Raw genomic sequence first — 27,933 nt, 5'->3', positions numbered from 1 at the left:
TTATTACAACCCGTTTCACTGACTATCAATTGTTGTTTTAAATGTGTATATAATGTCAATTATACATTTTCTAACAATATTAATATACAGATATGATTCGAGATGAAAAAAAAAAAATAAATGGCGATAAGGAAGGAAGAGAAAAGCTCAATCTAAATAAATATTAAGCGCGTGGCACCTCTTTTTTCTATAACATTTTTCATTTTTTTGTTTTTCTTGATAATATCAATTATAATGTTTTTTTCTAATTAATGGAATAATATCTTTGAAGAATGCAGGTCTAATGGGGAAATCCTGTGGCATGTCAATAGGAGATTCATAATCTTATTGAAAAAATTGCGTCCTTGGTTTTATTTGTTTTTTAGTTTGTTTTCTTCTGCTTGTCCGCTTATTATCTAACGGTTTGACCTCTGGAAATGGTATCAATACATTTGGTACAGGTTTATATTTATTTATATAGATTATTTTGGAATATCTTCATTTAATCACTATCTTCGCAGTAGCTTGCTGTAGACGCCTCAGATACGCTTCCTTCTGGAACAAATGGTTTTGATGGTTTTACAATGTCAACCAGTTGAATTAGATTCTCTTCTTCAGAGGATTTCGAACTGGCACGCTGTCGCTCTTTTTCTTGCTGAAGGAATAGAGGATCCTGGGATGGACATTCCAAGTGTACACAATGGAAAATCTGCAAAGGATTACCACTGAATTAAATGTATCTCTTTTAAAATCTTGATTTCTTACCTCATTAGCTGTATTTCTTGTTCCAACAATCCGAATGAATACCATTGGCCTGGGAGGGAATGAAAAGTTCTGCCATGATTTGGCCGATTCCGTGCGTTTGTCAACGACAATTTGCCAATCCTTTTGATTGACAGAAGTCTCAATGTAAAAGTTATAATTGCGTTCGTCACAATCCCAAAGTAACAAACGCATTGATCCAATATAATAAGGTTGACCCAATCGAACGAGGATCTCTCCACTGCCCACTTGATGACAAGTATATCCCGAATCCCAGTCATAGTTGACATAGTCTCCATTGAGCAGAGCATTTCTCGTCCGACTTACACCTTCAACAACCCAGGCGCTCATTTCAATTGTGGCAATATTCGATGTTGGAGCAACAAATCCATCGATAACTTTTGGCATATTGGCTGTGTACATGGCTTCGAGGCAGACAACATGGAATACTTTATTGACAGTATTGTGCGTCCCAACTAGTTTTATGTAACGCACAGCTCTTGGTTGGAAATATAAATACTGCCACGAGCGGCAATAATATTTGGTGTAATCAATTACACGATCCCAGTGGGTTTGATTGACTGATACTTCGATAAAGTAGGAGTAAGCGCGATTGTCTCGATCCCAAAGCAACATTTTGATGTGATTGATAATGCAATTGTTGCCAAGTTCAACGGTAATGCCGCTATTGTTTTGTTCTGTAATGCAGTGGCGAGTGTAACCTTTTTCCATGTCATAGGAAGTTGTATCGCCATCGAGCAATGCTGATCGACATTCACCTATAACTGTAACAGAGCCAAATTTTTCGGTGGCAACGTTTTCTTCAGGCCACAGTGCTCCACGATAGGGTAGGCATTTGGATGTTGTTTGTTCTTCGATAGCATCGAGAAGTTTATCGGGTTCAAGGATCCCAGATTGTCTAACAACTTGTAGGAGATGTTCGAGGTGCATCAGCGGTAGACGGACATACGACACAACCGACTAAAAGAACAAGAATATATACAGTTTTTATATACAAAGAAAATAGAAAAATCAATTAATTTATTGATATATTATATGATTTTGCGAAAATGAGCTAAGAGAACTTCCGCCTAGTTGTGAAAATATTTGGGGTTTTTAACAGATTAGTTTATCAAACGATACATAAAAGTACTTGAAGATTTTTAGATCTCAATTTTCGTAATTGAGTAAGCCATGTTGCGATGACTCCAGGTATCTTTCCAGTGTACTGGACGACTACTTAAAAGAATAAAGTCGAGTTTATTGGGAGTAGTTAAACGTAAAGAGGTCAATGTGAAATCCACTTCATAGGATTCGAAACATTCATGCAGAATAAAAATGAAAAACAGAGTTTTTTTCATACATTCTGCAAATCATCAAATCCATTTGTCTTCCTCCAGAGTTTTTGGAATTAAAGTGTTGGAATATCGAAAAAAAATATTCCCAATGTTATCAAAGACAGACAACTTAGGCTTTTTGGTGATATAATCCTGGGACACTGGTCAATGGTTTATATCATGCAGTTTTCCAACAAGAGGTATTCGCTACTTAGTAAAACTAAGTGAAACTTTCAATAAAAACATGAACGATTTATTCTGCCGAGGTTGAAAACGACGAGGGTCCTTTCGAAGAATTTTGAAGTTATCCTACTTATCCTTCTATTTCCTCGTTTAAATGGAATTTTGTAGGTAATATTAAGAACCAGTCAAATCAGCTAACCAGATGAATGGAAAACAAGTTCAGTCTTCTAAACTCACAACGGTGACTTCATCATTGACAGTGTTCCGTTCTTTTATTAAACAAAAATATAAATGTTTTTGTTTTTGTTAGATTTTGTTAGAAAATTTCAACTTTTATTAAGGAACGACTAATGTTTCATTTTGTTGATCTGTCAAAACTAAATTTTTTGAGATCAGTTTTATGAATGAATAAACAAGAAATAATTAATTTGGTACTAAAACAATTCTTTTAAATTTAATTCAAATTTGTGGTCAGAGGAAGATAAAGAAAAAAAATAAACAGTAAATTTCTACGACCTCGTCTTTAAAACCTATGACGAATTCTCAAAACACGATGTTGAGATATTTCTAAGAGGTTTTTATGAAACGTCAAACGTCCATGTGTTTTTATCAAAACGCAATTCTGTCTACCAACTCCTACTCTCACCTTCCCGTGGTGAATATCGATTGCCTACCTCAACTTTATATTAGTAAAAAGTCATGGGAGCAAAGAAGAAAGGGGGAAATGTTTGGATTCAGGTGGCTGTGGAAGAAGAAAGTAAAAGACGAAACCATCAAAGATAGTTTCTGCGAGCTCCTGAAAGAAACCTTCGAGCAAATCTGAAGCTGCTACGTTTTGCGCATTTCAACATTCGTAAAGGGACATGGAAATCTACATATCAATCACTCAGTCAACCAGATTGATCATATTGACTAGCCCACGGCAATAGGGAAGGAAATACTCATTCGGAGTCGGTGCTAAGAATTTCAAAATAATACTGTTTGTTTCACCTGGAACCTTTTGTGAACGAACTGATTAGCTTCTATCAATGTTATTTTGAGAATCAAATTAGTACACACCATCTCTTATTGATTCCTCTATGATAACTTAAATTTGGACGAGCTATACAGAACCATTTCACATTAAAAGAGCATTAAAAGGAGGTTAAACCTCGCAAGCTGAGTTGAAGGATGCAATTAGCTTAATAACATGCAAAGTATACTTTTCTGGCCCACCTATAATAAATCCAAAACATATGATCTAATCTCTAGACCCAGAAAAGACATTAGCAGAATCGTTGCGGTGTGCACAGGACATTGGCCGATAGGAGAACATGCAGCAAAGTTGGGTATACCGCACAATACTTACCTACTGTCGCAGCTGCTTGGACCAACAAGAAAAAGAAACGGTCTTCCATTTTGTCCCGCTCTTGCTAGGAATAGAGCACTCTCTCTGGGGAGTGAATTCTTTAATGTCATAGATAACATCTCAGAATCAAAGATCAAAGACTTGATCTCGTTCCTAAATGCAACAAAGTGGATTTAGGACTGCCTAACACTTGTTTTTCAATTTAAAAATTTATTTTAAATAAATCCTATTATCACTCACAGGTTTCATAAGTTTTGGTATCAAAACGGCGCATCCTGCGCTAATTGGGTCATCAAGCACGGTTTGCTTTGACCGCCATCTCTACCTACCTACCTACTTTTCTATGCATATAATAATAATAAATTATTCTTACTTCGTGACCTTTGTTGAATTAAATATTTAATCCTATGTGGGCTTGAGGTCTTTAACTTAGCTTTTTTCTAATTCACTAATCCGACGTTTCGAGTGTGTTTACACTCTTCTTCAGAGGTAAAACTTTTTTAAATCAAATAAAAGATGCTTATTTCAACAAAAATCCAATATACTTACATTCTATTTAATCTAAAGAAATTTATCTTAAGATCTTCTAAGTCTTTGTTTTGCTTTTTGGTTTGTTTATGCTTAAATATTTCGAAATTCCAAAATTCAAAGTCTTGAAAAAGACTGTTTCAATCATTGAAATTTCAAAATATAAAAGTTTTCAATCAATTTGATAAGAAATTCAAAATTTCTTATCAAATATAATCTACAAAATTAAGTTAAATTTAAAAAACTAAACCTAAATTTACCATTAAATAATTAAATAATTCAATAACCTAAATTAATCCTTTGAACAAACTGACTATAAATATTACTAAGTCCTTCATAATCAGATCTTCTATTTACCGTATTATCGTGTCTAAAATATCTACGTCAGTGAAATTTGGTCTATGACCCTCATCAATACAATGCAAAGCTAAAGCTGTTTTTTGCGAATGTTTATATCAGACCTATAACCAGCTATACGGTTCTTTAGTTTTTGCATTGAAGTACCTACATAAACTGAAGGACAAGAATTTATCCCATCTCCTAAACATTTTATTTTATAGACAGACAATGTTAGATTTTTCATTTTTAGAAAGTTTACTTTTTAAATTCGAAAACAATGAAGTTCTTAGGATATTTGCCGACTTAAAAGCAATGCGAACATTTTCTTTATTTCTTATAGGGGCGTTTAAAATTCTATTAGAATATTGAACGCTTCTGTAAGAAAATTGTGTAACATTTGTTACTAAATTTGTCTGAACCGAAGGATTGAAATATTGATTCAATAATGTTCGTATTATATTCAATGGAAAGGAATTAGAAAGTAACGTATCCGTATCCTAAACAAGTTATAATCAATACAGCAAAAAATTTCGTTAATAGAGTATTGATTACACCGGCACACAAAAAAAAAAAAGTGTCATGAACCAGAAACCAGACCTATCTTTCTATATGTTTTTGGGACCGCTGAATCCGAATTTCAAGTCCGTTTGGCCCTGTCACCCTCCAGTTTTGAGTAATATGCAAAAAACTCAAAAAAAGGTAGTTTTTGGGGTCTTTTTTACACTTTTCTCAAAACTGGAGGGTGACCGGGCAAAACGGACTTGAAATTCGGATTCAGCGGTCCCAAAAACATATAGAAAGATAGGTCTGGTTTCTGGTTCACACAACTTTTTTTTTGTGTGCTAGCACTGTCGCGACATGTCGCTGTCATACCCCCGGCACACAAAAAAAAAAGTTTCATGTACCAGGAAGCAGACCTATCTTTCTATATGTTTTTGGGACTGCTGAATCCGATTTTCAAGTCCGTTTTGCCCGGTCACTCTTCAGTTTTGAGAAAAATCCAAAAAAATCCAAAAAAGTCATAAAAATTCAAACAAAATGCACTCACAGCTCAAAACTGGAGGGTGATGGGGCCAAACGGACTTCAAATTCGGATTCAGCGTGCCCAAAAACATATAGAAAGATAGGTCTGGTTTCTGGTTCATGACACTTTTTTTTTTTTTTGTGTGCCGGTGTTATCAGTGACATTGTCTTTTGCGAAAAAAACATTAAAATAATTACGGATACGTTACTTTCCAATTCCTTTCTATTGAATAATAATAATAATTTTAACTATATGCCTGTAAGACCTAAGGTCTTTTAAATGCATACTGCCCGGCACTAGTTAGAAGGAATAGAAAGATAGGAACGAATTTTTTGTTGGTACAGTGAATTGAGAATAAGATGATTATTATCTCATATATTATTATACAGGGTGTCCCAAAAGTAATGGATCAAAAGAAATATGCTGATAGGGTTACTTAAGGGCTCTCAGAATTCGGTAACTTTTTCATCCCAAATCCTTACGGTTTTCGATTTAATGCAATTCTTGTGAAAAATCCCTACTTTGCAACAGTATTTTTCTTCCTTCCTGCGCCCATTATTGATTTTTGTTTTTTAAAATTCTTTTACAAAAACATTGCCAAATAACTAGGAACAATTAATTAATCAAAATATTTTTTATTCCATAAGCCATTTCGCTGCAAATTAACTAATAGTTTCAAGTTTTATAAAAAATCAATTTCTAACTTTTATTTGAGAGCAACACCGCAAACAAAATTTGTACGGTGTGAAAATGGTTTCTTATTTTAAAAAGTTGCCCTGTTATTTCAGTTTTCAAAAATGTATAAAAGTTTCCAAAGTTGCAGTTAGATCGCAAAATATTACAATTTGAATTCAACAAAACAGGGTTTTTCAAAACAAAAAACAGCCAAAAATAAACACATTTTCTCGAGCTCTTATTTATTTATTTTTCTTTGAACAAAAGCCTCTATTTTTATTTGAATTTTTGCTCTGAAAAACCCTGTTTTGTTGAATTCAAATTGTAATATTTTGCGATCTAACTGCAACTTTGAAAACTTTTATACATTTTTGAAAACTACAATAACAGGGCAACTTTTTAAAATAACAAACCATTCTCACACCGTACAAATTTTTTTTGCGGTGTTGCTCTCAAATTGTTGGAATAAAAAATATTTGATTAATTAATTGTTCCTAGTTATTTGGCAATGTTTTTGTAAAAGAATTTTAAAAAACAAAAAATCAATAATGGGCGCAGGAAGAAAAATACTGTTGCAAGGTAGGGATTTTTCGAAATTTCACAAGAATTGCATTAAATCGAAAACCGTAAGGATTTGGGATGAACAAGTTACCAAATTGTGAGAGCCTTTAAGTAGGCCTATCAGCATGTTTCGTTTGATCCATTACTTTTGGGACACCCTGTATACTAGGGTGGGTCAAAAAAATCGAAATTCTTTTTTTTTGATTTGGTACTCCGAAAAATCGATTGCTAGACCCTTCTAGAATATACACACCAAATATGAGATCTTTATCTTAATGGGAAGGTCCTCCGCTTTTCAATTTTCCATTTTTACATCAAGCTTCTACTAAAAAAAAATAATTTTTTTATTAATTGACTTTTTAGCAAAGGAGAATGGGCATTTTGGACGTTGAGCGGCCATTAATGAAATTGGTATCAAATGAAAGAATTATAACATAGGAAAAACTTTTACTATGGACGTTTCGCTGTATTGCATTAAGAATGCAAGATAATGCAGTATTAGTATTGTAAATGCATTGTTCAATGTATAAAGGACAAATTGGTTTATATTTTATAAAATATGATGCTCTGTCATTTTCCCTGAGTCTGAAGACATAAATCTTAAAAATCCGACCAATAGAACTCATAATAAAAGATTTTTTAGACAACCATTTCAAGATTTTGTTCGAAAGTTTTCAAACAGTTCAAACTAACAAAAAATTGAACAACGAAACTCTCAAAATAGGCTTGAAATTGTTGTTTTAAAATGCTTATAGTTTGGGTTCTAGTGGTTGGATATTCAAGATAAAGGTCTTCAGAATCAGGGAAAATGACAGAATATCATATTTTGCACTTAAAATACACGATTAAGTTATAACAATGAGACAATCTATATAAAGTGTTAAATGCAAAAATGCATTTTATCCGTTTTTGAAGTACGTCACAAGGATAAAACTTCTGCACAATATATGTAAACCTTAATTACATCAAAAAATAACAAATTCATTCATGGCCGCGTAACGTCCACGTTCCATACAAACTTGCCCATTCTCCTTTCTTTTCATATTCTTGTAGAAAATTGAACGCTCTACAAAAAAGGCCCTATACACTTTTTTCGTTTATCTAACCGTTGAATAGATATTTGAGGTCCAAAAATCGAGAAAATCTTTAAAAATTCGTTTTTTGTTCTTAATTTTGTAACAAATTGAAAAATTATAATGATCAAACGCGCAAGACATATTCTTGTTGAAAATTGATTGCTCCACAAAAAATGTCTTATTAACTTTTTTCATTAATCTAACCATTCGAAAGATATTCGAGGTCAAAGTTAAAAAAAAATATAAAAACATTTTATATTTTTAAAAAATTTCTAATTCACTGAAACTTCATTATTTTCGAATTAGCAAGATATATTCTTGTAGGGGCTTAAACGTTCTACAAAAAATTCCTTGGAATCAAATTGATTGCTTTAACCGTTTAGAAGATATTCGTATCCAAATCACAATGCATACGGGTCATAAGAAAAGTATTGAAATCAGCGAGCATTGGTTTGGATACGAATATCTTCTAAACGGTTAAAGCAATCAATTTGATTCCAAGGAATTTTTTGTAGAACGTTTAAGCCCCTACAAGAATATATCTTGCTAATTTGAAAATAATGAAGTTTCAGTGAATTAGAAATTTTTTAAAAATATAAAATGTTTTTATATTTTTTTTTATCTTTAGAATGGTTAGATTAATGAAAAAAGTTAATAAGACCTTTTTTGTGGAGCAATCAATTTTCAACAAGAATATGTCTTGCGCGTTTGATCATTATAATTTTTCAATTTGTTACAAAATTAAGAAAAAAAAAACGAATTTTTAAAGATTTTCTCGATTTTTGGACCTCAAATATCTATTCAACGGTTAGATAAACGAAAAAAGTGTATAAGGCCTTTTTTGTAGAGCGTTCAATTTCCTACAAGAATATGAAAAGAAATTTGCTAAAAAGTCAATTAATAAAAAAATTATTTTTTTTTAGTAGAAGCTTGATGTAAAAATGGAAAATTGCAAAGCGGAGGACCTTCCCATTAATATAAAGAGCTCATATTAGGTGTGTTTATTCTAGAGGGGTCTAGCAATCGATTTTTCGGAGTACCAAATCAAAAAAAAGAATTTCGATTTTTTTGACCCACCCTACTGTATACCCTTACAGCTCAAAATTAAATCGAAATAATAAGTTTTTCATGTTTTTGAGAAACTCAAAATTTGTACCTACCGCAACATCAATATTTGAATTCTGTTTGCACCATTCATTAACAGCAACAAATATCTGAACTTCTGGTGCAAAAAATGAATCTCGTCTCAGAACTTCTTCTAAAGATTCCTGCAAAATAAAAAATTCATCAAAAATCTATCCACCTAAGAAGACTTCATCAAACATACCTTTGACAATCCTCGAAATGTTTCATGTTGAAGTATTTCTGCAGCATTTCGATCCATAAATGTTAAACAAACTTTAACAAGTTTCTCCAAATTGTACAATCTTGCTGCGTCCAAAATAGCGCAAACATTCGACAGCGATAAATACTGTCGCAAATACTCTGATATAGCCAATTCCAATTCAGTGAAGCCATACTGATTGGCCAGACCCAAAGTATCAAGAATATTATTGTCACCCATTTGAGAAAGGGGCATGTGTCCTAGAGACGAAACACTCGATTTAAAAGCATTCCAATGCAAACTATAAGAAGCTTACCTGAATAAACATATTTGAGGAGTGCCTTGAATGCCTCCAAGGGTATTTTCAACTTAATTTCGCTTTGATTAGTCTCCGAGAGACCGCCATAAAGCAAAGCCCGGAAGTATTCACTTCGGGCAGCCAGAATTACTCGATGTGCTGGCAAACGTTGATCTTCAACAATAAACGCAACATCGGAGTAATCATCTGACATGCATAACTGAGCCATTTGTTCAGAGAATCTTTCTACAAATTCATATCTTTAGATAGAGCCCTAATTCCAAAGTCAGAGACAAAAAAAAGCTTACCAGTTAATTCAATTTCATCGGTGCGTTGCTTTTTTGGTGTATGACCTGACATTTTATGGTGACTTTGGCTGCTCATTTTCCATTTGCAGCATAAGAAACATGAAGGAAATACTTTTTCCTTGATTTCTTAGCAGCTCTCGAATCTTCTTAAGAAAAGCGCGTCTCTATTTGAACAAAAAAAATTAAGAGAGCACCAAAAAGTTGGACAAAATTTGATAGATTTTGTAATTTCAATTGACTAAAGTTTGATTGTGATGTAGAAGAATATTTTCAAGTTTTCAAAAGTTTAATTGTTAACAATTAATGCAATGAAAATTATTAAAAATTTGTTTATTTTATAATTTTTGTTTTCCGGTAGATATACGCAGTAGATTTTCTTGGAATGGAATTTTTTTGACATTTATTATTTTTTTTTTAATTTTTGGCCAGGGATGGTATTTGTTTGGAAGTAAATTATTGGAAAGTTGTTTTTGTTGGATTTACTAGTGACATCTAGCTTTTGATGATTTAAACATTAAGGGCCGGATTCATCAACTTAAAATAAAAAATAAATTTTCTGTGAAAATAAAATAAATAATAAAGGTATTCACGATCCGGTGCAACGAAAAGGTGTAAAATTGCAAAATTTTATTTTTCTACTACTACAACTACAACAGACAAATTTTGCACCATTGTATTTTATTTTTGCAAAAGATTTAAGGCTTGGCCAATGTGGCCAAGCCTTTAAGGCTTGGCCACACCGGAGGGTACGCGGTAGAGGTACAGGTAACGGTACGGGTATTTGTATGGAAAAAATTCCAAACTGACACATCAACGTTCGGGTGTGGAATTTTTTTAATACAAATATCGTTGCCGCTACCCGTACCGCTACCGCGTACCCTCCGGTGTGGCCAAGCCTTTAAGCTTGCTTAAATATTTAATTCGCCTTTAAGCAACGTTGCTTAAATTTGTATTTATTATCGAATTTCCACAGATGATTAAAGGCTTGGCCACACTGGAGGGTATGCGGTAGCGGTACGGGTAGCGGTGAGGGTACTTGTATGAAAAAAATTCCAAACTGACACATCAACGTTCAGGTGTGGAATTTTTTTAGTACAAATATCGTTACCGCTATACCGCATACCCTCCGGTGTGGCCAAGCCTTAACTAAACGATAGTTGTGTCAATAAATGTAAATGAAGGGGAATTGTCTATTACATTTTAGAAACATCACGTGGTTTTTGACAACTTGAGGGTATGTATTTTTGTAAACAAAAATTCTTAACCTTGACTGCGCAAAAAAAAAAAAACAGATTAAGTCGTTGACGATGAGTTTACTTTCGTCGGATTCCTTAATAAAATGCACAGAGCAAAGCCAGACAGCATTAATTTTTTTCATTTGTACTAGCCATTTTAATTTTTTTTTAACATTCTTTAATTCTTTAATTTGAATTTAAAATTCAAGCTCTTTTTAGGGAATAATTTCATTTCAAACCAAAACGAAGTCTTCTCCCCACATCCTAGATAAATTAATAACATGATACTGAGCTCACGATCTTAGTAATAATTCATATGTGGTCAAATCAATCTTAAAATGGCTCTAAGCAAGCTCTAAATGCGGTGAATGGCGTTTAAGTTAAGCAATCGTTAAGCAACGTTTCTTAAATGTGTAAATTCTTTATAAATACACATTTTGTACTTAAAAGCTATTTAGAGGTTGTTTAACGTTAAACAACCTTTAAAATTCTTTTATAAATATGACTGTGTGTATTTGGTTATTTTATTTTAAGAAAATGTTACACTTTTGCACATTACAACGATACAATAAGACCATTTGCATCGAATCGTGAATATCTCTAATGTTACGCCATTTTATTGTGTTCCTTTGGGCTCAGCAAAGTACTTTTTAGTATAGGTCGTTTCAAATCAAAAGTCCTGACTCTGAGTTTATTTTCTCCCTTCCAATAAAATTGAGAACAAATAAACAAAGAACTCAATTTTATTGGCTCATTGCGACAAATCAATTAAAAAATAACAACAAATCATGCTTGTTTGAATGAAAGAAATATGCTAGAGAAAGAAATAAACAAACGAAAAATCTGAATTTGTTTATTAATGATTTCTATGGTGACGACTCCAAAATAATTGAAAAATAAAAATAAGATATTTACTGCCCAATTATACAAATGAAAAGATGTGAATAGAATAATTTTAAGCCTCTTGAGGCTTCATGTAATAGCTGACTATGGGAGCTAAAATTTAGAGCGATCTGCGTACTAGGCTTAAGAACTGAATAGAATGCATTGATGCTCGGCGACTAAAATGACAGCTATCAAAAATGAGAAATTTGTATGGAAGTCGCCCATCGGGAACAGAATACAGTCGCTCGTTGCTCGGCGATTCGCTCGAAAGTTGAACTTTTTTCAACTTCGTCGTGCGAAGAGTTTGACGTTTATGGTGTCATTATAATGACATATATGTCATTTTAGTCTCTGGGCGATGAGTGACGCATTCTGTTCAGCTCATTAGTCGGTTATGCCAACTTTTCAGGAGTCTATTTTTGCCGTGCGGCGAAGCTTTTCGACTCGTGTGAACGTAAGCCGCAGGTGACTAAAATGATAACTCCCATAGAAAAATCCTAGTCGACTTAAGCCGTGCGACATATTGTGCGGCTAAAATCGACACTTGAAAAGTCGGCATTAGGTTATATGATCCTCCGAATCTTAGTCGCATAAATCAACTCGAGTGAATGTAATTCGAGGGTGTCTTAAGTAACCCAGTGCCCTTTGTTCTGTAACTTTTATCACTGGCGATAAAATATTTTAATGACTTTAAAATCCATTAAATGTCATAAAAATAAAAGAAAATTAAATAGTCATATGTCGGGAAAGGGGCATTGTATAGCATTATATTTACAGGGGGAGAAAGGTGATATTTCTCCATCCGCTAACGGGAGGGGAAGTTATATTAAAACCACTAAAATGAAAAAAAAAACAGTTATTAAATAGGAATTTGGTAGCTTTCTCTCTTTGTTCATATGTAACTGATTTTTGTTTCACTGAAAAATTAGTTAATGATTTTGAACAATCAAAGCTTAGCCACATCGAAAGGGATTGCGGTAGCGGTACGGGTAATTGTATGAAAAAAATTACATTTAGTTACGTAATTACTACGGAGTAGTCAATTTAAACTATTTTGTTTTGGCATGTGACTATCCATAATAGTCATTTTAAACTATTTTGTAACTATTTTCAGTTCAAAAATAGTTAGCTATTAGCAAAATTTCATTGATTTCTACCATTCAGAGAAAAAATAACTATTTTAACAGTTAAAACCGGAATAACTATTTTAAATAGTCATTTTTGACTATTTAAATAGTCATTTTTGACTATTTAAATAGTCATTATTGACTATAGTCACATAACTATTTTAATGGCTAAAATTGACTTTTTGATAGTTAATTTGGAGAATTTTAATAGTTACCCGATATTATTTTTTGAAGTGAAAACTTCTTTAGTATCGTAGTGATTTGAAACAAGATGAAACGAAAACGCGACACGACTTCAACTTGTTATAACTTTTTTGTTTTAATAGATAGATGAATGAATTTTGTACTGTAGATAGGTAATTAAATAAATTATAATTGTACAAAATTTAATTTCATATTCAAAATTCGGAGATAACGGTAAAAAGATGTTCGTTTCCAACACACGTTATATCTTTTGATCTAGTGCACATACAAATTTGATTTAACTTTAATACGCATTCTTCTAACATAACCTTTTATTTGATATATCACACATAACGTTACGTGCTTTACAAGTTACACAATCTTAAATTGAAAAAAATTTAAAAATACCTCAAAACACCTGTGGAGATCTGTTGGCGATGACCAGCTATCAGTGTAGGAAAGTACCGTAATCTCAGTCTGGAAATTCGACATGGTTGACTTTAAAAAATTCTAACTTCTCTTTTAGACATCTTTGAAATAAGATTTATACATAATTATACAAGGTGAAACAAAAAGCTTTCACATGGTCAAACAAAAAAATTGATTTAGTAGCATGAGAACATAAAAATAAATGTTTTTTTTGCTTTTTGGATGAAATTTCATCGAGTTTAAAAAATTCTAGCTCTTTTTGTAGATGTCTCATAGACTTGATCGATATATATATTTTGAGCTAAGACAATAAGCATTTATAGGTTGTTAGGTAAAAAAATGCATTTAATAGAGTGAGAAGATAAAAATACGTGTTTTTTCGCTTTTTTATGGAAATTGATCGAGTTCAAAAAATTTTAGCTCTTTTTGTAGATGTCTCATAGACCTGATCGATATACATATTTTGAGCTAAGACAACAATCTTTTAGATGATATAAAATTTATATAGGTTGTCATATAAAAAACATGGATTTGAAGGTGATAGAATAAAAATAGGTAGATTTTTTCAATTTTTTTTTTTTGCAAGAAAAATGATTTTTTAAGGTTTCACTTCTACCACGTGTGAATTGCACACATGATTTTTTTTTTTTCTCTGAGTGTATTTTCTTTTTTTTTATAATAAGCGCGCACTAAAGAAAATTAAGAATATACATAAATAATAAAATTTTGGGTTACTAAACGCAGAAAAAATTCTATGAATTTATGCATTAAATAAATTAAAAACAACAAAGTAGTGTTTTCGGAATCAGTACCCTCTATTAAGCCGTTTTTTATTATCCCACTTGATCCATATAGATCATTAATTAACATGTATTACAACAACTACATGAGATCTTGCTTTTCATCAGGATCACGATTAGTGATCTCATGTAGTTGTTGTAATACGTGTTAATTAATGATCTATATAGACCAGGGTCGATAATTTTTAAAACCAAAAAAATCATAGTAGAATGAAACCCATTGGAAAAGGAGATGAATATGATGAAAATTAAAGGAAAAATAAATTACGGGACAATTTTTTCACATAACCTCAAAATTTATGTGAAAAATTCAAAAAAACCGAGTTTTTGGGTTTTTTATTGTTATTTTTTTCAAAAATAAAAATTTTTCTACGAAATTTGTTGAAAACTTACCTTATTATGTCCCAAATACACTGTAATTTATTTGATTTAAAATATTAATTTGTTTACCTTATTTTGACTTAATACCAAAAAAACACCCTAATTTTCAATCGAAAATTCACGTGTCAAAATATCAGCTTTTTTCAAAAAGTCGGTGGGCATTTCGTTCGTTGAAATGTCTATTTTCTGATGGTGTAAAAAAAAATGTACATTAGTATACTATAGAACATGTTCTCGTAAAATTCAAAAAATGAAAAAAGCTTGAATTCGAAAAAAATTTTTATCATTGTTTACAATTTTGGCCTATTTATTCAAATTTACACTTTAATTACTCAAAAAACGTAAGATTTATCAATTTTACATGAAATCTTACGTTTTTTGAGTAATTAAAGTGTAAATTTGAATAAATAGGCCAAAATTGTAAACAATGATAAAAAATTTTTTTCGAATTCAAGCTTTTTTTGAATTTTTCGAGAACATGTTCTATAGCATACTAATGTAAATTTTTTTTTACACCATCAAAAAAAAAAACATTTTAACGAACGAAATGCCCACCGACTTTTTGAAAAAAGCTGATATTTTGACACGTGAATTTTCGATTGAAAATTAGGGTGTTTTTTTGGTATTAAGTCAAAATAAGGTAAACAAATTAATATTTTAAAACAAATAAATTACAGTGTATTTGGGAGTAAGGTAAGTTTTCACCAAATTTCGTAGAAAAATTTTTGTTTTTGAAAAAGTTAAAATAAAAAACCAAAAACTCGGTTTTTTTAATTTTTTACATAAATTTTGAGGTTATGTGAAAAAATTGTTGATACAAAAGTTGTAGATCTTTTTAATACCTACAACTTTGCCATACAACTTTTTTCTATAGGATTTGTAGTTTTGCCGGAAATCGAGATATACCATGTTTTTTCATTAAAAGCTCAACCCACCCACTTCCCGAACCCGGCTCGCCCGTAATTTATTTTTCCTTTAATTTTCCTCATATTCACCTCCTTTTCCAATGGGTTTCATTCTACTATGATTTTTTTGTACTTTTTAATGTTTTTGAAGGCATCGGCACTGGTCTAATATGGATCAAGTGGGATAATAAAAAAACAGCTTTCATTCAGATAGAAATTTTTGGTGTTGGGCAGTGAATCCATTCAATTTAGCTGAACGCTTCCATTGAAAGCTCAACATTCCAATGTGGAACGAAAGCTTTAAATCCACAAGTTTTCTCAAGTTTTTCTTTTTAGGCTCAAAACCAATTTAATCAAATAAATCAATACAATTAAAGGTATTTATTTACTTTATCAATCCTTTCTTCTGTTATCTTAAATTAATAATATTCAAATGTTATTATCTTCCTTCTTTAAAATATTAAATCCGTTAAAAGCTCGTTTATTGTTTATATTTTTTTTTCATGAGTTTTGTTTGTAAACAAAAACAAAATACTTACCCCTCTCTTCTTCACCCCCGCAACGAAAAACCATTTTGCATCTGCGCATAATGAAAAAGCAAAAACAAAAAAAAAAAAAAACCCACACGCACAGTTCCATTTATATATTTATTTCCATCTGTCATTCTCACTCAACTGGTTTCTCTGTTGTTTTTATGTAAATGTGAGAAAAAGAAAAGATACAATTTTAAAATTATTTTGTGGTGTTGCACTTTCAACAAAATCAATTCACTTCTTAAAAACGAATCAACAACAGAAAACACAAGTGCGTTGTAGTGTTGTTAAGAGAGAGTAAAATATATAAATTATATTTTCTAAACAAAAAAAAACATTACAAAAGCTCAACGAAAAATTGTTATTTTTTTCTAGAAAAAAGTTCTCAAAAAAGAACTGTCAAAAATCATACTGTAAAAAAAATAACAAAATACACTCAATCCACATTCGACTTTATATAGTGCAGTGCAACAGAACAGAACAACCACAAGAAGAGAAAAAAAAAGTGATTGCAATTTTATAAAGAAACACAAAAAAAATTGTTATTTCCATGAAAATAAAACGCAAATGAGTAACAATTCTTGATAAATTATAAAAAAGAAGATGAAATTCTTGGCAAATTTAATGTGAAATTAATGAAAACAAAGGAAAACCCTGTGAGTGTTAAAAATCATCAATACATTCCACCTCCTCTGAGTTTTTTCTTCTTTTTTTTTTCTTGAGACGCACTTTAGTGGATTTGAAAATTTTATTTATTGCAAAATTTATCTATCTTCTCCAGTTTCTCCTCCACTTTTTGTTTTTTGTGTTTATTCTTGTTTTATTGAATATCTATTTTGTTTTTTTCGACATTTTATTTTCTTGTTTTCTTCTAGTTTTTTTTTGGTTCATTGTTTGTTTTTTTTTTTTTTTTCATGTGCGATTTTAATTTCCTTTGTTCGCATCTTGTTTAGTGATTTTTGTTCCACAAAAATAAACTCACTCAAGTAATCAAAGAAATAAAACGGTTCTTTTCCAATTTCGGTGGTGGGCTGTTGACATTACTCAGTTTACAGTTCTTTTGTTTAATTTTTTTATTCCTGTCGTTGGCACCTTTTCTACTCCCACATTAACTGTAAAGGTAGTAAAAAGAAGTGCAACTTTAAACTAGAATTCAACAAGAAAAAAAGCTCTCCAAAAAAAGAAAACAAAAACAAGAGTAAATAGAGCGAAAAAGAAACATGAAAAACATTTGGAAAAAAAGAGTAGAAAAAAAACCAGAGTCGAGAGTGCAACAAAAAGTGCAGTTCGGATATTCTAGTTTTTTTGTTTTTACTCAAATTATTTGTAAAATAATAATAAAAAACTAATTACAGCAAAGATAAACAATTATTAAAAAAGAAAATAGGTATAACATTATATCGAATCATTCGTGTGAATCCAAAATATTAAACAAAAAGAAAATTAAAGTTTCCTTGTCCTAGATACCTACAGTTGTTAGTTGGATGAATAAAAAAAAAAAAACAGAAAAAAGTTTTTCTATTTTCATTCTTTGTTGTTGCTTTTTCAATTAGGATGAAAACGTAGGGTTGCCAGATATAGGGTTAGTACAATTGTCTTTCTGCTTTGTTGCATTAATGAAAAATATTACCCCTTTCAATTCCCAAAAATATTGTTTTTAATAACACAGAAAATTTGTAAACCGTGATACATTAAGGTGGCGCAGAAAACAAAATCGAAACTTCTACTTTTAATAGTGGAATAAAAAAAAACCACGTTGTTCACATTTGAAACAAATTATTGATGGAAAAGAATATTTTTAATTAGGGTGTTCAAAAAAGTTTTTTTTTTTGCATTTGAAAAAAAAAAAAAAAATGAGTTCTAGTGCACAGAAAGTTTTTTACTGCATTTTTTGCTATAATTCATGTCATATTACATAATTAAATCGATTTTGGTTCAATTACAAGAGTAAATGTAAAATATATCATTTTTCTGAGCCCCCTAATGCGAAAATACCCAATTTTACATTATATTTCATAAACGATGTTTTACAAATTTTCTCTGTACCTAAGTGAAAATCAATATTTTTTTGTTTTCAATTATGTAATTAAAAAATAAATTTGAGCCACCCTAATGGCAAATTTTTTTTTTCTTCGATAATTTGTTCAAAATAATATCAAATTATTTTTGGAATTTAACCAGCAACTGTAGAAGATAGCATTTTTGAGAGCCACCCTAATGCAAAAAAAATTCATTTTGAGCTCATTATCTCGAAAAAAAAAAAAAACACGATTTAGAAATTTTCTGTGTCATTAAAATCCAAATTTAAAAAAAAATGAAAAAAACATTTTTTCCACCACTCTAATTAATATGTTTGCTCCCCAATTTGTTTTTTAACAATATTCATTTATTAACAATAACGAAATAACGAAAAAATTCATTTTGAACTCATTATCTCAATAAAACACGATTTAGAAATTTTCTGTATCATTAAAATCCAAATTAAAAAAAAAAATGAAAAAAGAAAAATTTTTTGCACCACTCTAATTAATATGTTTGCTCCCCAATTTGTTTTTTTAACAATATTCATTTATTAACAATAACGAAATAACGAAAAAATTCATTTTGAACTCTTTATCTCAATAAAAAAATTTTCTGTATCATTAAAATCCAAATTAAAAAAAAAAAAAAATGAAAAAAGAAAAATTTTTTGCACCACTCTAATTAATATGTTTGCTCCCCAATTTGTTTTTTTTTAACAATATTCATTTATTAACAATAAAAACATCGAATCAAGAGCCAAATAAATTTCTTCGTGAGTTCGGCAGCCATCAAATCTAGTACGATCGCAGATCTGACTTTATGAACACATTAATGCAGGGGCGAACTACGGCATACGTACGTTAACGTATTGACGCTTTATGTCTCTTCTGATTAAATAGAGAGAGCAATAGTCAAAACGTTAGCGAACGTATGCCGTAGTTCGACCCCAGGTCTAAGTTAGGCAGATGTTTATGAAAACACCCATATTTTGACGAATCTAGTAACCGCGAGGCAAAATTCCGGATTTTCTCGGACAAATAAGGACAAAAAAAAAAGAGTACAAAACACTAGGACAAAACGAGTGCATAATTTTGTTACAATGTCAAATTTTAAGTAAAAATCACATTTTTAACCCTTGTTCCCGTATCAACATTTTTACTTGCGATATACCTAGGTACTATAGCCTATAGGGCAAGTTTAGGATTCGGAAAAAAAAAATCGAACTCGAGACAACAATTTTACATGAAATTACGATGATGTCAAAAAAGTGGGTCCGGCAATTCTGTCTGTCTGTATGTTCCTCGAGCTACAGCCTAAACTACTGGAGCGATTTTTTTCAAACTTGATAGTTAAGGCTGAGTGGACCACGTAAAAATCGGGTTATCGTTTACAAATCGGTGCATAACTTTCACATTTTTAAAGATAAGATAATATCTTCATCCCCACAATTTCCAAATTTGTGCACTTGTAGTTAAAAGAGAACAAAACATGATAAAATTTTCGTTGAAAGATATCGGTTTGTTTCTTAGTTAGACTAAAATTTTTATTTTTCTTATTTTGGATTGAGTTTGAATCAAACTACGGAGTAAAGCTATTTTGAAAAACTAAAAATTTATTTTTCATAGAAAACAATTAATCGAAAATGAAGCTATTTTTCCTTATGTTACAATGTTTGAACATGTGTAACTTCTGCAATTAATAATAAAATTCATCGAAATCAATAGAAATAAGTACCTCAACTCAAATACTAACACATTGATTAGTTTAAGAAATATATATTAAACAACAAAAAAATGTTAAAAAGTCATATTTTCTTAACTTTTTTTTTTAAAGTGGTTTAATTTGTTTTTTGATTTAAATGCTTAGTTTATTGACTATGAAGTTAAGCTATATTTTGTTTGAAAATATTGTTTTGTAACCCTACAGTTGCTTTTTAAGTAGTCCCAAAAACAATAAGCTGTACTTAGAAACCAAAATTTTTAAATTTTTTGTTATAGTGTTTTTAATTTTTTTTCTATCATTATCAAATTAGAAAACAAGAATTGCTATAATAGTTTTGGATGATTCCCTAGAGAAGAAATTGAAATGTTTTTTTAGGACCAAAACTAACGGTACCTGTCATATAACGGAAATAGAAAAGTTAATTTTTTTCGAAAACTGCTCTAACGATTTTGATTAATATTTTTGTGTGTAGTATTATACATAAGAGGCAACTTTTGAAATAAAAAAATATTTTTTGTGCCGTTATTAACGGTACCTGCTATGGAATGGTTTTTTTGTTTGTTTCTAAATATCTCGTACAACACTTGCCCGATTTCAACAAAAAAAATTTATACAAAAGCGTTTAAGCAAAAGTAATGTTAAAATTTAAGAAAATTTTCAAAAAAAAAACACATTTTTGGGTTTGTAAAAAATATTTCAATTTTTTTTTTAATCAATTTTTTGAAAACGGGTCGATGAAAAATTTTGAAATTTCTTTTTTGAGTGTAAATTAATGTTTTCTTCAAAAAGACCATTTCAAACGGTGTTTAATTAATTATTAAAACAGATTTTATTTTTTTTTAAACTACATACATACATATTTATGAAATTTTTTGAAAATATCAAATTTTAAATTTTACCTAATTTTCTTGAATTAAAAGCATTAGAGTAACATTTGAGTTACATTGTATTTTTCTCATTTTTTCAAAAAAAAAAATTATCCATGCATTTTCATTAAAAACCAATTGCGCAAAATTTTAAACGATTCAGTTAAATGCTATAGCCATTTTAGTAAGTTACTAAGCCAAAAAACATTCGGATTTTGAACTTAGTAACTTACTAAATGACTTTAATCAATTTTCTAAATCGTTTAAAATTTTGCACTAGTCTCTTTTGACTTAATTCATCAAAGTTAAATGGCCTTAGCATTTTCCTTATTCGTTTAAAATTTTGCTCTCGGACGTCCGTCCCCCTCACAGCCAAAAAAGAGTACAAATGTCCGGGAAACCCCAGACGTGTGGCAATCCTAAATGGAAAAGCTGCAACGTGCAAATAAGCACATAAGCTTTCTCTAACGTCAAGGACAAAGTGGGGACTAGGGAGGAAAAATATATAACAACAAAAGAAAAGTTGTGATGAAGAAAGATTTTAAAGGTTTTTCTTGTTTGTTTGCGAAAATCAACGAAAAGAAGCCCTCTGTGTTTCTTCTCAATCTCAAATTCAATCTCAATTATTTTTGTGTCTTTTTTTTTCTTGTGGTTCAGTGAACCCAATTGGAGTGAAGGTCGTTACGGACATAAGGTACCACTATGCTACCCACCACGCAACAGTGGAAGACGAACGACACTCCAGCTGATAGAGAGATAAGCTAGATAGAATCAGAATCGAAAAGAAGAGCTTGAGAGAGAAGAAACAATATTGAAAAGAAAAACAAAAAACAGCTGCTGTTGATTTTGTTGGGTCAGCTAGAAACCAGAGCTAGCTAGGCAGCAGTTTTGAGTTTCTTTCTATCATCAACAACAACTCTGTGAACTGGACAAACAGCAACAGCTCACAGAGTTCCTTCATATAAAGCAAAACGTGTGTTCTGCTGTGTTGATGGAAACAGGTTTGTGTTCATGCACCTTTGAGAGTGTTCACTGTGTTCACCATCTCAACTCGTACTCGCTCGCAATCGCAACACCAAAACCAAACCATGAACGATAATTTTTTTATACTTTGTTTTTTGGTTTAACTCAGTGGAGCGGTGCCTTGTCTTGTGTCTTTGTTGTCTGACTGTGACTTTATCGTCGTTGTCGTCGTTGGTCGTGGTGGGGTAGCTACAATATTATTTTAATAATTTTTCTTCTCCTATATTCCATTATGGATTCTCCATGTGGGGTTTTTTTTTTTCATGAGTGTCTTCTTTTGTGAATTTGATTTTTCTTGTATTCTAATGTATTTCTTTGTTTGTTCTAGGATTTGGGAATTCAAAAGGAGTTTGCAATTGAGTTGGTGAAGTAGCTAAAAAAAAAACATATTTTGGACTTCCAGACAAGAAGGCATTTTATTATGAGCAAATACAACTGAGTTGGAAGAATTAGCAAAGCAAAGCTGAACATAAATAGAAAAAAAATAAAACAAAAAAGGAAATAATTTTAGCTGTTCTGGTTGTTTATCGGATTTTCGAGTGTATTTTCCACATCACATCAGTGTCAGTGTCCGGGTGGTGTATCTATTTTCAGGTGAGTCAATACAGAATCGATAGATATTACTTTTAACAGACTATTCATTAAAAATTCCCAATAAAATAAGGGTTGACATTACAATTGTTTGTTAATAATAGCAATTTTATTTTATTTTTGATAAAAGGGGGCCTGGTATCACAACGTGACAAGTACTTAGGTACTTATTGGATAAAATGAGTGTTTATTATCCATACATTTTTTACTCATAGCGACAAGTCTGTCAATTAGATTTTTAACTTGTGCAAGCTACAAGTATATCTACTTGTGAGGTTGTATATTCCTGGCCCAAAGTGCCTGGTTAAAAATTGATAAAGATTAAGAGAAATTCAATACCTTCATAATCTGTAAATGTACACCTACATATAAAACTTCGGTTAATTTTTGAACTGCATTTAAACCTACATATTTAACTTTTTTTTTTATCTAAATCACATAATCTTCAAAACCGATTATTTGGTTTTAAATATTGCTTAAAACGAAACGAAGAAAAATACAAATTCCATCTTTGGGTTTTGAGTGGATTGTCAAAGTGAACCACTTTCAAAAAAACGTTGGGTTAGTTACGCAAATTAATTTCTTGTTTCCATATAAATTTTAATACCTAACAGTAAGCAGTCAATTTGATGTCATGTGAATTTTAATTTCAAATTATGTTTTTCTTAAAAAAACTTATGTTTCAGTAGTTCTGTTAATTGAAAAACCTAGAAAGGAAGTGCATGAAAAATGTCAGAACAAAGAAAACCCACAAATTCAGTTCGTATTTAACAAGATTGAAAGTTGTTTATATAAAATGTAAAATTTCATATTCATATTTAAATTTTGTTCTTGTTATTGATCCTAAACTTCCTAGAAATTTTCTTTTTTTTTTCAACTATATTTTTTCACTAATTCACAAACAAATAAGCTGATGCTCAACACCTTTAACTCATTTGCACTACCCCAAAAACAGGAACAAAGTCCATGAACTTTGCGATAAAGAAACAAATCAGCCTAGACTAGACGGCCCCGATAGTTTAAGTTTTCACTAGCGTGACTTACCAGATAACAGTACAAACTAGTTGACACTCCAATTCACTCAAAATGACCCCAATCCGTGTGAATTTAAGTGTCTAGTCATTTGTAGCGAATTCGTGCTACGTGTGCTGCCGCGTTTCAAGAAGCTCACAAATTTACGGGGTCTTGACCTACCGGGTTCATGTCCAACGACGCCACTGCCCCGGACATTTTAGTAGGAAAATCAGATTCGATGAAATTTAAGTATATTGCATTTTCACAAACTAAATGAATAATAGAAAAAAGAATTTTGTTGTAATTTAAATAATTTACAAAAAAAAAGATAAAAATGTAATAAGGTATTCCGCCTTTAAGCAGTTTTCCATTTTGGAGCTAGAATATTTTTGAAAACTCTTCGTGGGTCAGAGTTGAGCCCATAGCGACTATCGATCGGCACATTCTGAACTAAATATTTACTGAATGAGTAAATTTCTTTGCACCGCATAACCTTTACTCGTTTGAATACACAACATTTATTTAGTACTTTGCGTGAAGTGCACCTCTTGGTCCATCTTAAGCGAACAATTTATAAATTTACTATGAATGTGAACAAAATTAAAAAATCAAACAAGAGTATTCAAAAAAAAAAATCCAAATTTTGTCGGTTCTATTATTACATAAACTCAACACAGTTTTATTTATTTTATTTCTTACTATTTCAAACAGCGCTTAGATTTACATAAAATACTCAGTTTTTTTATTCAAAAATTTCGAAATAAGTTGGAAATTTTATTTTACTACTCATTAGGTTTTTGCCATGCACATTGTCTTGAAAAAAATCGTCACAAGATCATATAACTACTTTTTGGTCTTCACAAAGATACAGTAAAAATTTAAAATTTTTGTTGATATATTAAGTTTTTTTCTAGTACAATTACCACTGATATTGAGATAATTTTTAGTTTTTAAGAATAAAAAAGAAAAAATCTCGAATAATTGTATTCAATACTTAGAAATGTATTATCTTCTCTATCGCATATGACAACTTGAAGTCGTCTGTTAATTCCACGAATTAAGTTTTGACGGCCTTATTGTAAAATATGGGATGGGTTTCAAAACTGAACAACATTTCTCTCTCATGCTTATTGTATTGGAACCCGAATTTCTGGGTGGTCAACTTAAAGCTGGTATACCAACGTCTCGAAGATATTCTGAAACAACTCTAGTGCTATTAGCTCATGCATTATCGTGCATTAGTATAAACTGTGGGCCAATTCTAGAGCTAATCGGCACCACATGATGTTGGAGGATATCAGTCACGTAACCTTGGGCACTTAACGTAGGTATAGGACAGCACGCTTAATCTGCGTCATAATTTGTTCTGGGGACGAATCTGCTTTAGGTACTACCCCCAAAATAAATTATGACGCACCTCTAAAAAGTTCGCATGTTGACAGGCAGACAACTTGTTAATAATTTTAATAATAAATACATCAGTGATAGAAATCTATAAGATTTTCTTGTACGGAAAATGTTTCAATCTCATTTTTTTTTCATTCGTTGAAATGCCAACGTTTAGTTAGATTGAGAAAATTTAGCAACATTTTAAAAATAAATAAAATGAATGAATGAATATATTTATGAATTAAAGTGATTAATTATATTCGAAGTAATCAAACTGAAATGTGCATTTGATAAAAATCACAAAAAAAAAAAAAAACAAAAACAATATCATCAAACCGAGAAGATAATTGTGTCTGTTTTTTAAATTTAAACAACAAAAAAAAACCAAAACAAATAAATATTCGATGCAAACAAACAGATTGTGTGTCAACGTCACGCTCACGAAATTCAACAAAATTGATAGCGCAAGTGATACGACACAAGTTCAAAGTGTAGCTAGAATGCGTTGTGCATCTATCTTTCGAGTGTTATCTTTTTTCACGTCAAACCCCTAACAAACAATTATTTAATTTAGGTCAAACACAGGAGAAAGAAATTGTGTGAGACATGTTACTACTACGTGACTTGGAAAGCGTCTCTGTTCATTTCCAAATACTATTTCCAAATAAACATTTGAATTTGGTTCTTTTTTTTATATCAATCGTGTAAACAATTGTAATGTTTGTGTTGAGTTATCTTTCTTTTTTCTTCCTGTCTGATAAGAATTTAAAAAATAAAAAAATTTCTTGTCTATTTTCAGATCTTATCATCATCACACTCTCATTATCGGTGAAATTTCTCACCGCTAAAAAACGAATATACAATATTACTACAAACATGGTGAAGACATTTCAAGCCTACCTCCCATCGACAAATCGAACGTATTCCTGTGTTCACTGCCGTGCCCATTTGGCCAGTCACGATGAGCTTATATCAAAATCATTTCAAGGCAGCCAAGGTCCAGCATATCTTTTCAATTCCGTTGTCAATGTTGCATGTGGCCAAACCGAGGAGCGCGTCCTTCTCACTGGACTACACGCAGTCGCCGACATCTATTGCGAGTGCTGTAAAACACCACTTGGCTGGAAATACGAACACGCCTTCGAGTCTAGCCAAAAGTACAAAGAAGGCAAATACATAATAGAATTAGCTCATATGATCAAAGAGAATGGTTGGGATTGATTTGGCCCTGTGCGACGAATCTACAAAGTATCTATATTTTTTTAAAAACGAAATTAAAAATATTTGTAAATTTGTAACTCTCTTTCGGACCAAAAACAAATGACAAAATCGAGATGACGATTTCTTTTTTGCGAATGGAGCAAATTTTAAGGCTTACAAATTAGCTTGTTTCATATTATAATAATATTATATTGAGGAGGAGCTAAAAAACCACCAACAACAATAAAAAACAACAACAACAGTATAACCACCATAAACATAAAAAAAAATAAAACCACATCACACACACATACACACTCATTTAGAAAGAAAGAAAAACAGTTGATTCCTAACCCGAGCATTTGCACCAAAAAAAGAAGTTAAACGACATCGTCTAATAAAATTGCGGCTTGTTCCTCTTCCTTTACTTTTATATTTCCAACATATTTTTCATTATCTCTTAATCAAGCGAAAGTCTTTAAAGAGAATAATTATGATACATCGATTAAGCTTTTAATTTATGAAATTGCTACCAGATGGCGCTTAATGAGAGTTTTGTATTTAAAAACCAAACAAAAAAAAAAAATCTTAAAGTAATTTATAATCTATCAAAAATCCTTGGAGAAATACGAGAATTTATAGAGACTGGAATGGAATTGAGGAATAAAAGAGAGTGAGAGAGGTGAAGAGAAACGCAAATTAAAAACGAAGAGGGAATGAAGGATTTTTATCATTAACATTAAAAATAAAAAAAAAACCTTATCTTTAGCTACTAATAACCAATAAACTGCCACTGAGCATGTGATGTTCTTTTAAAAAAAACATATAATCGACAAAAAAGAACACATGAATAATTTTAAAATTATTTAAGCGACTGGAAGAGCTAAGAAGAGCGAACATCATTGCCATTCTTTTGTACATAAGAAACAAAAAAAAACCATACAACTGTATTACATTGCTAATTTATTTCTCTAAAAATTATCCCAGAGAATGCATTAATGTGATATTTCAAATATAAAAAAAAATAAAAAAAATGTAAAATTAGAAAAAAAAAAAAACAGAAGACACTCGCTAAAAGTGCTTCGCGCGATAGCTAGATTTTTCTCTCTTTTGTGTTACTTTAAGAGCTCTACTCTCTTTTCAACGAAACTTGTGTTTCGATATTGCTTAAATTCGTTCATTTTTTTTTTATTTTATTAAAAAAAAGAAAACTTTACAACAATCAATGAAATGAAACAATGCAAATTCAGTTCTCAATCACTGAAATATAAAAAAATGGAGTTAAGAGCGAGAGAGAAAACCAAGTTTAAAGCTCTAGAGAACAAAGGGAGGAAAGAGTTAAGCGCTCTGATAAGAAAGCAGATTTAACATCAAAATGACAAGAAAAACAAAAACAAAATTAATAAACAAAACACAAAACATTTACATTGCATTAAAAAAAAAAATAAAAATCAACTTGACCACCAAAACTTAGAAAACAAAATACCGAACACGTTACAAATATTAAACTACAATAGATCCTCTTATTTTACTTCTATATTAAATAAATAAATAAAAATAGTATATTTTACTTACTCCTAACTGTGCATAAATAAATAATTATTATAAAAACTATCAAATTAAAAATAAACAAAGAAAAAAAAATATCCTTTTAGTATTTTTGAATCCACAAGCCATAAAATGTAATAAAATAAAAAAAAAAAAGTTTATAATAGATAACACTCTGGCAGCAGAAGCGCAAGCTTATCAAAATAAAAGAAAATGAGTATTTTAACAAAAAATAAATAAAAAATAAAGATCTTTTAAGCTACATATTTATATTTACATTAAAATAAACATATTCGTAAAGGGAAACATATTATTAAAAAAAAAAAAATAAAAACAAC

At 30.7% G+C, this 27,933-nt stretch overlaps 2 protein-coding genes and 1 long non-coding RNA gene across 8 annotated transcripts; 1 reads left to right on the top strand and 2 right to left on the bottom strand.

The window, feature by feature from the left end:
- Positions 1-344: 344 nt before the first annotated feature.
- LOC129910131 (BTB/POZ domain-containing protein 9) lies at positions 345-10,135 on the bottom strand. The gene is made up of 6 exons (XM_055987399.1): positions 9,743-10,135; positions 9,453-9,680; positions 9,140-9,396; positions 8,973-9,080; positions 745-1,722; positions 345-688 (listed from the first exon to the last, which is right to left on the bottom strand). The coding sequence occupies exons 1-6, from the start codon at positions 9,816-9,818 to the stop codon at positions 482-484; spliced, it is 1,854 nt and encodes a 617-aa protein (XP_055843374.1). The 5' UTR covers positions 9,819-10,135; the 3' UTR covers positions 345-481.
- Positions 10,136-15,990: 5,855 nt separating this feature from the next.
- Positions 15,991-27,498, top strand: LOC129910132 (protein yippee-like). Of its 6 annotated transcripts, none has more exons than XM_055987403.1 (3): positions 15,991-16,064; positions 22,182-22,447; positions 25,647-27,498. In XM_055987403.1, exon 3 carries the CDS (start codon positions 25,724-25,726, stop codon positions 26,066-26,068), a length of 345 nt encoding a protein of 114 aa, XP_055843378.1. In that variant the 5' UTR covers positions 15,991-16,064; positions 22,182-22,447; positions 25,647-25,723; the 3' UTR covers positions 26,069-27,498. The 6 variants fall into 6 exon arrangements, with proteins under 6 accessions (XP_055843378.1, XP_055843375.1, XP_055843379.1 ...); XM_055987400.1 differs by lacking the exon at positions 15,991-16,064 and adding an exon at positions 16,555-16,876; XM_055987404.1 differs by lacking the exon at positions 15,991-16,064 and adding an exon at positions 17,239-17,340.
- On the bottom strand, positions 17,111-17,688 carry LOC129910136 (uncharacterized). Its single transcript, XR_008771478.1, has 2 exons — positions 17,574-17,688; positions 17,111-17,332 (listed from the first exon to the last, which is right to left on the bottom strand). It is a non-coding gene; the product is annotated as an uncharacterized LOC129910136 (long non-coding RNA).
- Positions 27,499-27,933: the final 435 nt, after the last annotated feature.

Source organism: Episyrphus balteatus, chromosome 2, assembly GCF_945859705.1.
Source record: "Episyrphus balteatus chromosome 2, idEpiBalt1.1, whole genome shotgun sequence".
In the NCBI taxonomy this organism is placed as follows: domain Eukaryota; kingdom Metazoa; phylum Arthropoda; class Insecta; order Diptera; family Syrphidae; genus Episyrphus; species Episyrphus balteatus.
The sequence above is the reverse complement of the archived record's forward strand: the minus strand, read 5'-3'. Positions and strand labels throughout refer to the sequence as shown.

Excerpts from the sequence above, each read along its gene's own strand:
- LOC129910131 (XM_055987399.1), bottom strand. The coding sequence starts at position 9,818 with ATGAGCAGCCAAAGTCACCATAAAATGTCAGGTCATACACCAAAAAAG. Across the intron at positions 1,723-8,972 it reads ATTCAAATATTGATGTTGCG|TCGGTTGTGTCGTATGTCCG; the intron begins GTAGGTACAAAT and ends TTGTTCTTTTAG. Across the intron at positions 689-744 it reads CAAGAAATACAGCTAATGAG|ATTTTCCATTGTGTACACTT; the intron begins GTAAGAAATCAA and ends AATCCTTTGCAG.
- LOC129910132 (XM_055987403.1), top strand. The coding sequence starts at position 25,724 with ATGGTGAAGACATTTCAAGCCTACCTCCCATCGACAAATCGAACGTAT.